The 16522-nt window shown below is 40.1% G+C and overlaps 1 protein-coding gene across 1 annotated transcript in view; it reads left to right on the top strand.

Moving 5' to 3' along the window:
* Positions 1-16522, top strand: part of LOC129772853 (kinesin-like protein CG14535) — a 458100-nt gene that overhangs the window by 426413 nt on the left and 15165 nt on the right. Inside the window, exons 9-13 of the mRNA XM_055776367.1 lie at positions 14101-14301; positions 14423-14643; positions 14709-15078; positions 15143-16343; positions 16412-16516. Of these exons, the coding sequence (XP_055632342.1) occupies positions 14101-14301; positions 14423-14643; positions 14709-15078; positions 15143-16343; positions 16412-16516 (2098 nt within the window). The remainder of the gene's footprint in view (positions 1-14100; positions 14302-14422; positions 14644-14708; positions 15079-15142; positions 16344-16411; positions 16517-16522) is intronic.

A 16522-nucleotide genomic window follows, 5' to 3' on the forward strand; every position in this document is an offset into this window, starting at 1 on the left:
GTTCAAATATTCCCTTGAGGTTCAATCTAGACGCTCGAATGTCACTTCAGGTGGTTAGAAACCTAATTTGCCTCCAGTGGTTCAATCTCAAGCGTTAAGTTGAATTAAGAGTTAAGGTTTTAATTTGGACCTAGACACCCAAAAGCAACTTATATGGCTTGCGACCACCAATAAATTGTGTCAATAATTTCGTGCTAAAAATCGTCGCCAATCGCTGCTAAGTAACTTTTTCGAGTTCGATGCATACATACAGATGGGTAAAAACTTTTGTAGTGTACTAAATCTTTAGAACTTACAAGGTGTGAAAATTGTCTTAGATGTTGCTAGGAGGATTGTGTACATTCCTTCGACTTGACATATATGTATTTTTTTCCATTTGACATTAAACTTCAAAAATGTGTTAGTGTCATTCTGCCAAAAACAAAGTCGTTCCGAAAAAAGAAAGGATACTTCTGAACATTGGATATATTGCGCTATGCCACACTTTCAAATGTTAGAATCGGAATGACAAATATTACTTTTTTTATAGACCGATTGTATGCACACATTTGTTTGTATGCGTTTCATTTTATTCTGTAAGTCGAGATATGCTGCTGTCTGTCGTGTCAAAACCACACATTGCACTAAGTGGACGCAATTTTTAAAGCTACTGGTGAAGTTTTATATGATTTTTTTATGCTTCGGTCTCTATCTTTCACACAAAAACAGGTTTACCTGTACAATAAGTCAAATTTGCTACACTACAGAAATGTTCAGATTTTTCGACAAAATCGGTAACACTTCACCCTCTCCATTTGCCTCTCCGGGTCCAGCAGGCTACACATTTCTATTCTATTAATCCTAGTCAAAATATATTGCCATCACCCAAACAAGGGATAACATCCTCACCCTCCCCAACTCTCGAGTACTCCGTGTCAACTCTACTCAACGGCACAGGAGTTGTTCTCAGTGATAAATTTTGTCATTTACCAACACAGCCCATCGGTCGATGCGATGCGTCGCCCAGCCACAGACTCCGGGGGTGTGAACCCTGTGGCCGGGGGAACCAGTTGACCGATCGTTATCGTCATTATGAGTTTAATGTAAAATGCAAATATGTAACATAGAGGGGCTGAAACATGATATGGGTAGTTGTCGTTCCATTTTTTGTTTTGTTCTGCTGACGTTGAGCGAGCAAATGCGTGGAAAATTTTTCACTTCCTACAATTCCGCATGGATGGACAGTGGGGCACAATTTTCCCGCTGACCTAGCCCGGTTGATGTACATTAGGATATGCCTCGGAACGATGTGCGTGTTCGTGTGGCAGTAACGTCGACATCACGAGTGACCACTCGACGGATCAGTATTTCTCCGAAAATGTTCTGTTTTGATCTGCTATTGCGTTTCGTTGTAAGTGGCTGTGAGTGTGTCGACCATGGAGTAACAATATTGACATTTTGTTTCGAAAATGTGCACTTTACATATAATCAGCACTCTACCGAGCATCATCCACAGAAAATCCTAGTCTACATTTTCTCATATAGCAATGATTGGCAATTTTCAGATTGTTAGTCCAAAAAAATTTGAAATAGTCCATTTCCCATTCAATCATTCAATCAACGCCGTAATAAATGATCGAGATTTACCGTCCCAACCAATCCCTTTCCAGATTCCCAGCTCCCAATCCAGTGATAACAATGATTGGAATAAGCGAAAACGGCAATATCAAAACGCTCTCATAATCAACGAACGGTTTAGTGTCCAACTGCCGTTTGTGACCCTTTCCGGCGTCCTTTGCCCCAAAAAAAAAAAAAAGGAAAAAGGATAGGAAAAATAAAGACTTCCCGGTCGTTTTGTCCCACCCAAAACGGCAGGTAATCGATTCAGTATAACTTACCGGGAATCCATTCGAGAGGAAGTCGCCACACGTGTGACTAAATCCTTCGGGTTCGGCTGTTTTAAAGATTCAGTCACGGGGATAAATCGATTGGGAGGAAGGGTACTCCGAAAGTGATTGGTTGTTTTGCCGTATTTTCCTGCTTTTGTTGTGCGGGCGGCGGAATGAAGAAAGAGCTGTCTCACCTCCAATATTGATACTGTCACTGCTGCTGTTGCTATTCTTGCTACATTCGATTCGTTCGCAGCAGCTGGCTTCTGTGTATCGTCGTCTCACACACCCCTGCTCCCCATCCACCTATTCCTAAATGATGAGACTCTGATGTGTGACCGGAATTTTTATAGGGCTCATTTGGGGGAAAAATCGAAGAAAATCCCCGCTACGTGTTGTGAGTTTTTGAGGAGAGACTTTGCTTCGTTACGCATATGTGACATCATGCGAATAGCGGAGGCATTAAGATGCCAGACAGAGATCGGAGCGTTCGGAATATGAATACTTTCGAGTGAAGCAACATTTGATCATGGTTCGTTATAGTTTTCTAGTCTAATGCAATAACAGAGCGGGAAAACACTGCTGCTTACTCCTCGACTGTTTCTGTGTTTCTGGTTGACAGAGAATGAGTGAAAAAAAAAGTGCTGAAATTGAGTGAACCAATTAAGCAAATACGTGAATGATTGGAAGTATATATTTCACCCGTTGACGCAGCAACCTCAGCTCATTCAATGGGAATAATATGTATTTCATTATTCGAAACGGTTTTGAAATTGCGGATTTAAATGAGTTTATCCGAATTCCACTTACCCGAATGTAACAAATACCCAAATGCGACATTTACCCGAATGAGACAATTACCCGAATGATGCATTTACCCGAATGTGACATTTACCGGGATGCGACACTTACCCGAAAGAAGGATATATTCGAATAATACGCAAATTTTATTATTAGGAGGTATTTGTATATTTATTTCTGATCAGTGTTCATTTTCATTCAAAAAGTATGCTCGTGGGTAGTGCAATTTGTGAAATAGTTGCGTTGAATAAAATCCTTTTCAAAATAATGAAAGAAATCAGAAATAATGATGAGAAATGAAAGAATGCAGTTGTATAACGTATTATGAAGTTTATCCATTCATATGGATGACGCAGCCCGTTTACTTAAAAGAAAGCTGACAACTTTGGTACATACGTATCATGGCACTGAAGTGCAATTTTGATTAAAGGGTGTGTCACATCAAATTGCATCACGGAAAAAACGCTGTAGAAATTTAATTTTTAGGAATTATATCTTTAGCTTTCGCTTATAATCAGATAAGAGTGTATAGATCACGTTGGCCATGCTTCACTGTCAATTTTTCGTAAATTTGGAAAACTGTCGTCGAACGAAAAAGAGTGTCGTGAATTAATCCTGCGCACTCATTTCGAGATTCCGGAATTGTCACATCGGGACATCGGTAAGATGCTGGGAATCGTCCAATCCACGATCAGCAGAGTACTAAAACGATACTTCGAGAACCTAACCATCGACCAGAAGGTGAAGAACGGCAAAAATGGATGCTCCGTCAGTGAAAAAGATCACAAGCGCGTAGTTAAGCAGTTTAGACGTGATCCGAGAAGTTCGGTCCGGGATGTCGCCAATAAGCTGAATTTGTCAAGTTCATTCGTCCAGCGGACCAAGCAGCGGGAGGGCCTGCGTACATACAAGGTTGAGAAGGCTCCTAACCGCGACGAAGGGCAAAACATGGTGGGGAAGACGCGAGCCCGGAAGCTGTACACCGAAATGCTGACGAAGCCGCATTGCCTGGTAATGGACGACGAAACCTACGTCAAAGCGGACTATCGTCAGCTTCCGGGCCTGTTGTTCTTCTCCGCAGAGGACAAATTCAGCGTTCCGGAGGAGATTCGCAAGCAGAAACTATCCAAGTTTGCCAAAAAGTACATGGTGTGGCAAGCGATCTGCTCTTGCGGAAAGCGGAGTGCCCCCTTCGTGATGACCGGCACGGTAAACGGGCAGGTTTACCTTAAGGAGTGCCTACAAAAGCGCTTACTACCACTATTGAAGCAGCACGAGGGCCCGACCATCTTCTGGCCGGATCTCGCTTCGTGCCACTATTCAAAGGACGTGTTGGAGTGGTACGAAGCCAACGGGGTAACCTTCGTGCCAAAGGAAATGAACCCGCCCAATGCGCCGGAGCTTCGCCCAATAGAGAAATATTGGGCGATTATGAAGCAGGCCCTCCGGAAGAACCCAAAAGTTGTCAAATCGGAGGCGGACTTCAAGAGAAAATGGATTTCTGTTAAAAAAAACTACAACCTGACGTTATACAGAACCTTATGGACGGGGTAAAGAGGAAGGTGCGAGCATACGGGCTTGGGCTCGAAGTATGAATAAAAAGAAAATGCCAAAAGTTGTTTAATAGTTTTTATTTTACTGTCTAAAATTTTCAAAAGGATCGGTCAACTGGGTGAATTTCTACAGCGTTTTTTCCGTGATGCAATTTGATGTGACACACCCTTTATGAATTTATTTTTTCGCAATTAAATTTATTCTGAGATCAAAATACATAACATGCATAATTTATTTATTTATTTATTTATTCATTTTCGTCAAACTAATGTAAACTACATAATTATATATTGATGTTACAATGTTTTCTTAAGTTAAATATTATTCCTACGGTACCTGTTTCTTTTTAGCTGTGCTTTATTCATTGTTGTGTCAATTAATTCGCAGTGCTGATTGTATATACGCATCATGCGATTGATAGGAGCGTTGTTTGCATAATTTGTTCTGGATGTTTTGGTTAGAAACAAATTGCGTGTTCTTAGTTGACGCCCAGGTACATAGAAATTAAATTTTTCTAGTAATTCAGCTGATTTTACTCGTTGCGAAATTCAATCATGAACAAAAGAAAGCATTGCAAATTTACGGCGTTCCTTTAGTGCTTGGATGTTAATGAGTATGCATCGTGTTTCATATGAAGGAAGTGGAAATGATGTCCAGTTCAACTTACGGAGTGCAAATAGGAGAAACTGTTTCTGAACTGACTCAATGCGTTCTTCATGTACGACCATATACGGGTTCCAAACGATGTTACAGTATTCCAGAATGGGCCTTACGTATGTGATATATAAAAGCTTGATTGTGTATGGGTTCTGGCAGTTATGTGAGAAGCGTTTGACAAAGCTTAACACACTATTTGCCTTATTGATTACAGAGTTATAGTGTTCTATGAATGTGAGTTTACAGTCCAGAACGACGCCTAGATCTCTAAAGGTGGAAACAGAATGCCGCGTTGTGCGTCGCTTCTCATCAACTGTCATTGCTTGCGTTTTGTACTAAAGCGTTTGCCTGACACAGTCTATTGATTCGTAATCACAATGTAGCATTCGCATCGCCACTTTTTACGTATACAAAAACAAAGTAAAACACTCAACAAATTCAATCAACTAGTGAATGTTTTATTTCATTTCAATAATTCTATGTATGCTGATTACAACTAGTTTAAAAATTGGAACTGAAAAAGACTGAACCGACATCGGAGAGCAGCCGTCATCGTACTACCTGAAATAATATGCGAGACACTGACTACCGTAGATGTTGAATTTGCCATTGTAACTAGAAACGCGAATAGGATTTTTGGTATGCTGATGCGACAAAGAGACCGCGATTATGTCCTGACTTCGATGCATCTGGTGGAGAAAATCGCAACGGCGCTTCACAACTTCATAAGTGAAGAGGGTTGTGAAAGTTCTATGAATTTGAGAGAATGGTGTGCTCAAGTTATACTTCTTATGGATTTGTCAGCAGCAGAAATATAAATAAGAACAATTCCAATAAGGCTTCGTATCAGCTACGTGACACACTCATCGGTTATGTAATAGATAATTAAATTAGATAACTATGAATAAAAAATTAAAAAATCGATAACATGGCGTTTTTTTTTCATTCCTCAACAATTGTGATCATTTTAGGACTCACTGAGGTCAACAGTCTCATGCAGATGAATAACGGTATGGTTATTTCATCAAGGTTTTTTTTGCGAATGAATCATGTCTCGGAGGATTTGCTGCATGCATTGTTTTCACCATCAGCTTAATGTCGCGAAGATCAATATTTTTGTGCTGAGAACTGATCGTTCAGGGTCGTAGTTGCTGGCAGTCCTACAATATAAAAAATATATATTTAAGACATTGAATATCATTATAGCTATATATTTTATTCACCTTCATTTGCTGACAAGTGTTTACAAAATCTTTAATGCTTCAAAATACTGCCATTTTTTTTCCCAAAATATATTTTTTATTAAGGCACATGTGGCGTTAGCCTGACGGGGCCGGGAGTCCAATATTTTGACAATTTGTGTCTTACAACTATGTTAGTAATATGTAACCGATTACTCGCGGTTGGCTCGAGGTTAGTATTACAAGTGTTCTCATAATTGGTATGTTGCAGTCTTCGATGCTCTATACGTGTGCCCGACACGGGCTACTTCCTATTGGGATGCAGCTGATCATTAATCAGCAACGCTCCCTAGTCTGTACCCCATATCTAGCGTGGTGCGTCTTTCTCGACTCGAGGAATCCAGGATAGAATGGCGGCGCAATCATCAGCTCGTGTAGAGTTGTCATGAGCGGTACAACCTTTGGCTCTTGTTGAATAATCAGTGGACTGCACAACCTTCGGCCCGTGCATCTGTAAAGAGTGTGTGTATGTATTGCCGCGACTAAGTAAAAGTTTATCGATCGGATAGGAGGGATATGAAACGGGGACACAACGAAGGAAACATCATTAAACGTTGACATCGGCGTTTCTGAGGAACAGGTATAGATGAAGCAAAAGATCAGGATCCCGGCTACCTAAGATATCCCGGACGGGGATATCCGATTGTCTGCCTTTTGCTCTCAGTGCTCTAGAGAGCTGAGAGCGGGCAGAATGGAACCGGATACACGACCAGACAACATGCTCGATGTCGTGGTAGCCATCGCCACAATCACAAAGATTGTTTGCTGCGAGCCCAATGCGATAGAGATGCGCGTTTAGGTTGTAGTGATTGGACATAAGCCGAGATATCACGCGAATGAAATCACGACCTACATTCAATCCCTTGAACCATGCACTCGTCGAGACCTTAGGGATAATCGTGTGTAACCAACGACCGAACTCATCTTCACTCCACATGCGCTGCCAACTAACGAGTGTGTCCTGACGAGGAATGTGAAAAAATTCATTATAGGCAATTTGCCTTTCAAAAAGTGTGCCTTCTGAAGCGCCCACCTTAGCTAGCGAGTCCGCTTTCTCATTCCCCGGAATCGAGCAATGAGAGGGAACCCATACTGCCATGATGAAGCTGCAATCGGTGTCAATCCTATACTTGGAGCACATTTATTCCGCGAATATCTATCACGTAACGGCTCTTCCACTTTCGTTTCAACACTTCCACCACAAAATAAAAGCATAAAAACAAATCAAATAAGATGTCCTAATATTTAAAAAATGTTCAACTGTAACCTACCTCCTTGTTTCAGTGCATTTGGTATATCAGTCCAAATTTTCTATCTCGTGTGGCTGGTTTCACACAGTCGATGTTCCTTCGACCTGAAGCACTCGTTTTTTTCACAAATTCAACTAGATTTGTTTCACACTCCATTTTCAACGAATTTCGGATCATGGGAAAATCTTTTTCTTGTTGTGTCCATGGCATCAGCTGAATGTTTTTTAAAACAACACATTGACATATTCGATGCAAGCAGTTTAGAACAAATGTCAGAGTTTAGTACAACGATGCTAATGACACGACGCATCATTGTGGGCGACTATACGGAAACACACATATTCAAAATAAACATTCTGGTCCCACCTTAACTATTTCACATTTATCTACATTTTGATTTCCAAGACGTATTACAATATTTGGTACATGATTTTTTCTGCTAAATGTAATGGAGTTGCATTTTTTAACATTCAGTTTTAGTAGATTTTTATTACACCAAGTATGGAATACATCTATTTCGTTTTGGAATGCTTCGATGTCGTTTTCATTACCAATTTCCGCGAAAAGCTTCATGTCGTCTGCATACACAAGTACATTTATACGCTTGAGAACGAAGGAGATGTCATTAACGTACAGAATGAAAAGAAGAGGACCAAGATGAGAGCCTTGTGGGACTCCCGAAGTGACTTTTACTGGACTTGAGAAAGAATTTTGAAAATGAACAATTTGTTCACGATTTGTTAGATAAGAATTCAGCCAGTTTAAGAGTCCTTGTTCCATTCCACTTTTCTGCAATTTGAAGAGTGGTAAAGGAATGTCGATGCGGTCAAATGCTTTACTGAAGTCAGTGTAAAGAGCTTGTACGTGTTTGCCATTTTTCTTTGAATTCAAAATAAAAGTCACAAATGCCAACAGATTAGTTGCAGTTGAGCGGCCTTTGAAGAAGCCATGTTGCATACACGTTATTCTATTCTTTACTTGTTGGAAGACTTTTTCATTCACTATTGCTTCGAATAGTTTAGGAATGCAAGAGATAATGGTAATTCCACGCTAATTACGTAAGTCAGATTTAGCGCCTGATTTAAAGATTAGTACCAAAAAAGATTGTTTCCATTTTTCTGGGAATATTCCAGTTTGTAGTGACATATTGAAAATGCAATATAAGGGAAGGGTGTTTTTCTCAGCCAGGTTCTTCAGAAATACAGGTGCTATTCCGTCCAGGCAAACCCAGGCAAACGTAATGCACCAGGTAGACGTATACCGTCCCACGCTCGCTAACGCTCGGTCGGATCTGGCTAAAGGATCATCTCCTATGTTTCAAATAAACCGGGCAATTGGTGGAACACAGGTTCGCTTGCGAGAGGCCGCTGCATCCGACGGTGGGTCGGCGGCCGACTCGGATTGCGTCGCCTCGGCGGCTTAATGCCACCTCGGTTACTTATCCTCGTTGAATGGGGACTTCGCCCCCATTACATTGATCTCAGTATAAATTTCATCACGAAATAATAAATTCATGATAAATACTGCGCTGCGGTGGTAAATACGTAAGTACCATTTTTTCTCAATTCATTTTTATTTAATTTTTTCATGTTACCTGCTTATTTTTCGGAATATTCCATAATCCATGCTAATTTCTGAATGGTCTACTAGCCCTAGAAAGCAATACGGAAAGGAAAGAAGCCGGCATGTCAATTGTGCCTACACCAATTTCTAAAAATGACACAGCGCAATCTTCGACATCTTTTTCGAATTTCCTCATTACAATTTCTCATTTTACTTCGTAACAGGAGATTCGACAAAACTCATAATCTGATTTGTCGGAATTTTTCCTTCTTCATTCGGGTAAATGTTGCATTCCGGCAAATGTCGCATTTGGGTATTTGCTACATTCGGGTAAACGTTACATTCGGGTGTTTGTCGCATTTGGGTAATTGTCCATTCAGGCATATGTTGGATTCGGGCATTTGTTACATTCGGGTGAATGTCATTTGGGTATGTGTTACATTCGGATAAATGTGCTTCGGGTAAACGTGTTTCGGGTGAATGGTATTCGGGAGAATGGGACACAACCGTTTTCCACATGTCGTTTCTTAATTTCGGCTAACTCAAATTTCATACAATGAAAAATCTGTGATATTTCTGATCCAAAAATTATTTGAATGAAAAGAATGTTTTCATTCAATTATTATGTGTTATGTGTTTTTTATGTTAAGCGTTATCAATTCCAGCAAAAGTCATTTTGGTTCAAACGATAAGTGTGTTATTTAAAGTAATGGTTTAAAATGATAGTAAAAGTAGCAATTCTAGCTCTTAATTATGCTGCATTCAACCTCACGAAGCTGTCTCAATCTGTCATGGCACTTTTTTCCGTCGTCCGTAAGAAAAAAAAACAACATGTTACGACGATAGCAAAAAGATGTACGTTACCTACATTAGGACCTTAACTTAGTTTCCGTCGCAAATGCTAGATGTTGATGTAAACAGTTCAAGTAGTCATTACTAATGCATTTGGTTCCTTTTCTCTTAGACATTTCTCGATAACATTCAGTGTTGACACATACATAATTATTCGCGTGAAAAGAATTTTCTGATTAGTGAAAAATTGATGATAATAATTTATTTTTCGACATTTAATTTAGCACTACTTTGGTTTGAAAGAACGTCATGGTGATTAATTTTCCACCGCACATAGCATGGAGAGGGCCGTATGAACGATGTAAAAATAATGATTTTAATGTCAATGACAAACTATTTCTGCCAATAATATTGAAAACGACGAAATGCTAGCATTATTGCTCTAAAATTAGAAAGTAATAAGCTAGGGTTTGCTAAAGCAGCTGTTTCCCAACGTTTACACTCTATGGAATTTACTCGAAAAGAAGGAAAATGGTTACCACTTACGGTTTGAATATCACGATATTCTTGCTTGTCAGCAAAAAAAATGTTTTTTGTGGCATGTTGTGACTAGCGATCTATCAAAAAGTCTCAAATACAGGATATTGTGTTTTTGAGAAAAACAAATTTTAATTTTTAAAACAATTTTTTTCAGCGAAATTTTTTTCCAAAAACAATTTTGTATATTTTTTTTGTGAAAATTTAAACAATTTCCTACATTTCATCCTTTGACCAGAATTTTGTAGGTATAATAGTTTTAAAACTATAAATTTTTGAAAAAAAATAAGAAAAAAAATTTGGCTTTTTTCAAAAAGTAGTCTAATTCTTTTTCAAGTATTTCAAGTATGCAAAGTTGCTTAAATAACCCATGTTTTTACACCCACAAAGTTTCAATACTATCTGAGATGGTGCTGCCAACTCCTAAGACGAGTCGGCACGAAATTTGTCTATACATATACACTGTCCCCATCTAAGTTGTAGCTCTATTCATCATATTTGCTGTGAGAAAGATATTTGCAAAGAATTAGTAAAATTACGCTGAGTTGACTTCCAAAAAGCATTGTTTTATGTACAATGCTTATCCGATTATGAATCTATTTGTAGGAATGGATTTTTTTATTAGTTTTTGATACTTTACTTCTAACGTATGGATTAACAAAATCGACTAATTTCGGTTGGCGATAAAAAATAACTACAAAATATAACTCAATGGATCAAATTTTCCTTAAATCCTAATCCTATTCCGGCCAAACCGTGAACAAGTACATGCCTAAAATAGACATTTTTATACGGAAGCGTCAGTTTAGGCCGGCAGTATCTGAGCAGCAGACAATTACCCAGAAGGAGCGGCTGAAGATAGACTGGGTACCAAAGTTCTTTGAGACTTTGGGAGCTCCCAGCTGCGGCGAATCAAAAGAACGGAGGATCTACTCCGATTATTTTGTGGTCAAACAGAGAAGCGGCTCATCGCCAAGACCACGAAAAAAGCATGAAGAACATTCTGACATTTATCTTTCCATCGATCATGGCTAAGGTTCCGGTCAACTACCGTAAGGCAGCCCAGCAACAGTGGCAAACGTCGATTTTTTTCAAGGCTTAATAAATGCAGCACTTGAGGAAAATTTGGTCCATTGAGTTATTTTTTGTAGTTTTGTTTTTCTTCGCCATACAAATTAGTCCGTTTTTTAAATGCATATGTTATTTTCAAGCGAATTAAGCGGGAACCACGGCATTGGAAATCGAAAAATATTTTTTTTAGATTTCCGGAAAATTTATAACATAGAACAAGTGAACGATCCTAAAAACATAAAGTTACTTATTTGTACAACACATCGCAATTTAAATGAAGTCAATACGCGCTTTTCTAGTAAACTGTTTTTTTTTAATTTAATGTATTTTCTATTGCATAGCGTAGCGGTTTTAAAAAAAATTATAATTTATATACACATCAAGTGACGATGTTTGCTACAAAAATTGAAAAAAAAAACATATGGCCGCATATCCCCTATAGAGTAATGCGGGGCAAATGTGCGCACAGGGTAAGAGTGCGCATTGGCCTTTTTGATGCAAACGAGCATAAAAAATCGACAACAGTGTATTCGTTTGATACATTCTTACACCTGCAGCTCACACATATAAACAAGATACATTTCAAGAAAGTGACAAAAAGTTATAAGATAAAAAGAGTTTTGCGATGTTTTGATCTATTTTTTCAGTTTTGGAGATGACAATTTACTTACCTCAAATAACTGGGAAGTTCGAAACTACACTGTCAAGAAAATCTTCATTCTATAGTAGATGATAGTGCGTATTCCTTTTTGTGAATAAGTTGAAGAGCTTTTTTAAAAAATTCGATTAGCTCAAAAATTGCTTGTGGGGCAAAAGTTCGCGCCAGAGTTTTGCTCTGAAAAAAAAAATAAAATTATAACTATATTATAATTCAACCAAATTTTTAACGGGACCCACAAGAAGAAAACTGATTTGAAGAAATGCACTCCAGGAATGCTCAAATGGCCCAACAGAGGCTTCGGGATTGAGTCTCGATGCGTCGGATTGCGGCAGACCTCGGTATTTCTGAATCAGATAGGTATCTATCTGAGCATATCCCCTATATAGATCATAGATATTGCTCTACACAAGTTCGTTGTTTCTTTGGAAAAATATATTATGAAAAAACAAAGATCATCATCATCCAGTTCGAAATGGATTAACAAACTTTTTTTGAAACTGGTTACTCGGAAGTTATTGGTTGTATAAAAAAATGTCTCTAAAAACAAGGGAACTAATAAGACTTTGTGAAGATAGGACCGCTGAGAATTTTTATTTCAGAATGTATTTATTAATGATAAATTGTATAATGACACAGAATTTTTAATAACTCATAAATCTTCTTTTTTTTCTTCATTTTTGGTGTAATCTCAAATCTTTGAGTTCATCTTCCATGAAATTATAGACTTTCAATAAATTTTCTAGAGTTTTCCAATTAAACATGTGTTAACGCTCTAGCTCTGTCCAAAGTACTATCAAGTGGATTTGTTTGCCCAACGCCTTTATCTAACATTTCCTCAAATATTTTATGATAAAGACATTTTTTAAATTGATCGAAACATGAATTACATAAGGGATAGCATACTTTGTATGGCATAATAATTTATTGAACGATGTTAAAGAATTTAAAAAATTAAAATGTTTACGTTAGTATGATATTTCAAAACTACTGTCCCATACCATGCATAAAGAAATATTTCTGTCAGAAAAAGTTTTGATTTTTTGATCCTCAAAAATCTTCCGAAAATTTGAAAAATCGTAACTTTTTTTCGATGCCAAACGACTTAAAAATGCATGAAACGTCGAGATCTGGTGTCATCTCGAAAAAAAAATTTCGGCCGAGAATCGACCTTTTGGGACCTAGCCCTGACTGGCAATGAAGGTATGGAAAAAAATTATCGAATTTAAAGAACCGACCAGGTACATTTGGTTTATTGGCCTAAAAAATTACCTGTGCAAAATTTCAGCTCAATCGGATATGATTTAGGGGTGCCTCGAAGCGCTCAAAATTTTGATTTTTTGATCCTCCTTTCAAGGGGGGAGGGAATTTGGAAAATCAAATATTTTTTTTCGATGCCAAATGTTTTAAAAATGCATAAAACGTCGAGATCTGGGGTGACATTGCGCATTTCAAAACGAGTGATTTTTGTTCGTTTCGACCATTTTGACATGCCTTTGACCAGCTTTGTTTACGAACGCAAAAATTTTACATTCCTCTACGAGACAAATTTTGCTCTAAATCTAGCACACCGAAAATATGAACTTGAAAAATATACATAATAATAAAACCATTTCGATTTGAGTACGAATTTTCTCGAAACGAGTTACTCGTTTCGAAATGCGCAATACTACCTCTGGTGTTATCTCGAAAAACTTTTTTTGGCCGAAAATCAACTTTTTGGGGCTTAGCTTGAGTGACCAAAAAATCAAAACTTTGAAAGCTTTGAGGCACCCTTAAGTCATGTCCAATTGAGCTGAAACTTTGTACAGGTATTTTTTGGGCCAATAAACAAATTGTACATGGTCGGTTTTTGAAATTCGATGATGAATTATTTTCCAATCATACATTGCCACCCTAATGTATATTATAGAGTAACGTGAAGAAATATTTCAAATAAAATTTCAATCTATGTTTCGTATAACCTTCATTAAATGAGATCATTCACAATCAACATTAAGGTTTTTCTCCTGTTCCATTATCTATTAAATCGATAATAACTTGCTTTCCACTCCGCTTCCACTATTCAATTTAATCAAAAGTTCGATTTTGTTCCCTTTCTCCGCCAGAATCCGACGACTCTCCGGGGATGTACTTGCGGGATGACTTCCTGGGGCGACCCACCGAGCTACGTGCCCCGACGGCCGAGAGGGCAGCCCTCTTCCTGGACCTGGCGCTGTCCGGCCGGGCGCAGGGCAGCGGTAATTTCGAGCCAGCACTAATTTATACGCTGCACGTCTACCAGTACAGCTTGTCCGGCAAGTGGGGAGGTAAGTTTGGTGGTCCAGGCTCAATAAATACACTTTTATGGTCTTGCAGACGTACTTAATTGTGTCCGTTTTTCTATTCTTGGCTTGTTTCGTTTTCTTCTGTGTGAAAAATAAAAACTAGTTGAAGGTGGCCGAAGTCGACTGCATCTTATCGATCTCGGAGGTTGTGCCAATCGGAGCGGGGGTCTACCCCTGTCTGGCATCGGTAATGTACTACTAGCGATCCTGAGCGGACAGAAGCATCCACCCAACAGGGACCATCCGTTGACGCCTCTGCTGCGTGACTGTTTGGCTCCGCTGACGTGTCACGTGGCGATAGTTGCACACGTAGCGCACTCGCAGGTAGGAAATTCAGACAAATGCAATTTTTAGAAGATAAAAGCGTACATCTGAACGATTTCACATAGACTCACACGGATACCCTCACAACGATCCAACTGGCGTCACGCATCCATCGATTGCGTAGACGGAAACCCCGTCACCATTTGCTGGTTGACCGAGCAGCTGGTTTAGCGGCATCCTCCGGAAATCAATCGGGAGGTTCATCGGAGGGTCCTGATCCGTCCAGTTCGGACTTATCTCAGGATACCGTCATCTATATGGGACCGTGCGATGATGCCACCGATGGTGAGCACCCACCCGTCTATCTGCCAAGCCTGAATTCCGGCGACAATCGATGTGCAATGAACAAAGCTCTCAAGGGATCGGTTGCCGAGAAGCCGTCCATTACAGCAACCGCCTCGCCTCTTAAAAAGAAAACCGCGTCCAGCTCGAAACGTAAGGGCTCCCGAATTCTCTTACGTTCTATCTTCCTCACTAGATTAAGTATTTCTTTTCACAGCTCAAAATGCAAACGCTACTCCAATACCAACCCGCACCGACAGCTTAAAGCGGAACCAATCCTACAGTCAGCAGCCAGCAGCGGGCGGTCCGGAGCTGGTAGCCAGCGCTATCCAAATCGCTTCCCAGCATGCCTCCCCTAAAGTGGTTGCCGGAGCCTTTAAGCACGTGATCGGCGTTAGTAAAGGCTCCAACATTCCAACGCCGAAGGGTTCACCAATGAGGCGGCCCAATGTAGCAGCAGCAGGAGCAGTCGCGGCGAACGCCAGAGAAAGTCCTTCCCGACAAGTCAGCGAAGAAAAATGGATCGACGGTCCGCGGGTATCGAAATCCAAAGTTCACGAAGCGCGACACTTTATGAGGGAAATAAATCATGTGAAAAGTCATGAAACATGGATAGATGGGCCGAAAACGGCAAGTGCCACGCAGGTGTTTACTTCAGCAGCGGCTCTCAACAGCCAGGGATACGGATTCATGGATAACCACAAGAAATCGATGATCCGACAGTGGGTTGAGAACCAATCCATGCAGCTACTGCAACAGTCCATGTCCGCCAACAACTCACCTGCTCGAAGTAGACACCAGAGCTATAATCCGCCCAGATTCAAACCAAGTAAATCGGACGAGGATGGTTTCGTGCTAGAACTGGAGCGACAGGAAGAACTTGTGAATCCCATCGCATTCCGAGGATTCACCGCCACCAGTGGAGTCATCAACAGTTCCGAAAGTCACGTGCGCACAGGACTGAAACAAGCGTACAGTTTGGATAATCCCGAAACACAGCCAATCACAAGCATGAGCATACCGTACTCTACAACGGTGGGGACTACCATGAACACTACAGCCACAACCACCACCACATCCTGCACTGCCGTCAATAATCCTCCACCCACTGCCAACGACAATCATTCGGAGAAGTCCCATCCGCCATCGACGCATGCTAGCGAGAAGCCAACAAGTAAACACGGTGATAGTCAGGAAGAGGAAGACCAGGACAGTGGCCCATCGGAAGTGCCACCGGCGCTACCGCTGATGGATCCGCTGGGATCTCGGGAGATTTCTCACGAGAGCATCCATCGGCTCTGTTCGAGGCACGTTTCGAGAGACAACATGAGCATACACAGTCACAACAGTCACAACGCCGGGATGATGGATTGTGGACTACAGGTGACGGAAGATGATATCGCGAGGACGATGGGAGGGTATGTTGCGAAGTTGAGGTTGTTCTTGTTTCTTTTTTAATTTGTGCGTTCAAATTATCTTCTAACAGAGAGCATCCCCTGAGTGCTTTAAGTCACGGCGACGTTTCGGTGGTATCGAGCTTCAACGTAGGTGGAGATGTTTTTAGCGATTGTGTTATTGGAGATAGCATGCGGTACGG

This window comes from Toxorhynchites rutilus, chromosome 3, assembly GCF_029784135.1.
Source record: "Toxorhynchites rutilus septentrionalis strain SRP chromosome 3, ASM2978413v1, whole genome shotgun sequence".
Classification (NCBI taxonomy): Eukaryota; Metazoa; Arthropoda; class Insecta; order Diptera; family Culicidae; genus Toxorhynchites; species Toxorhynchites rutilus.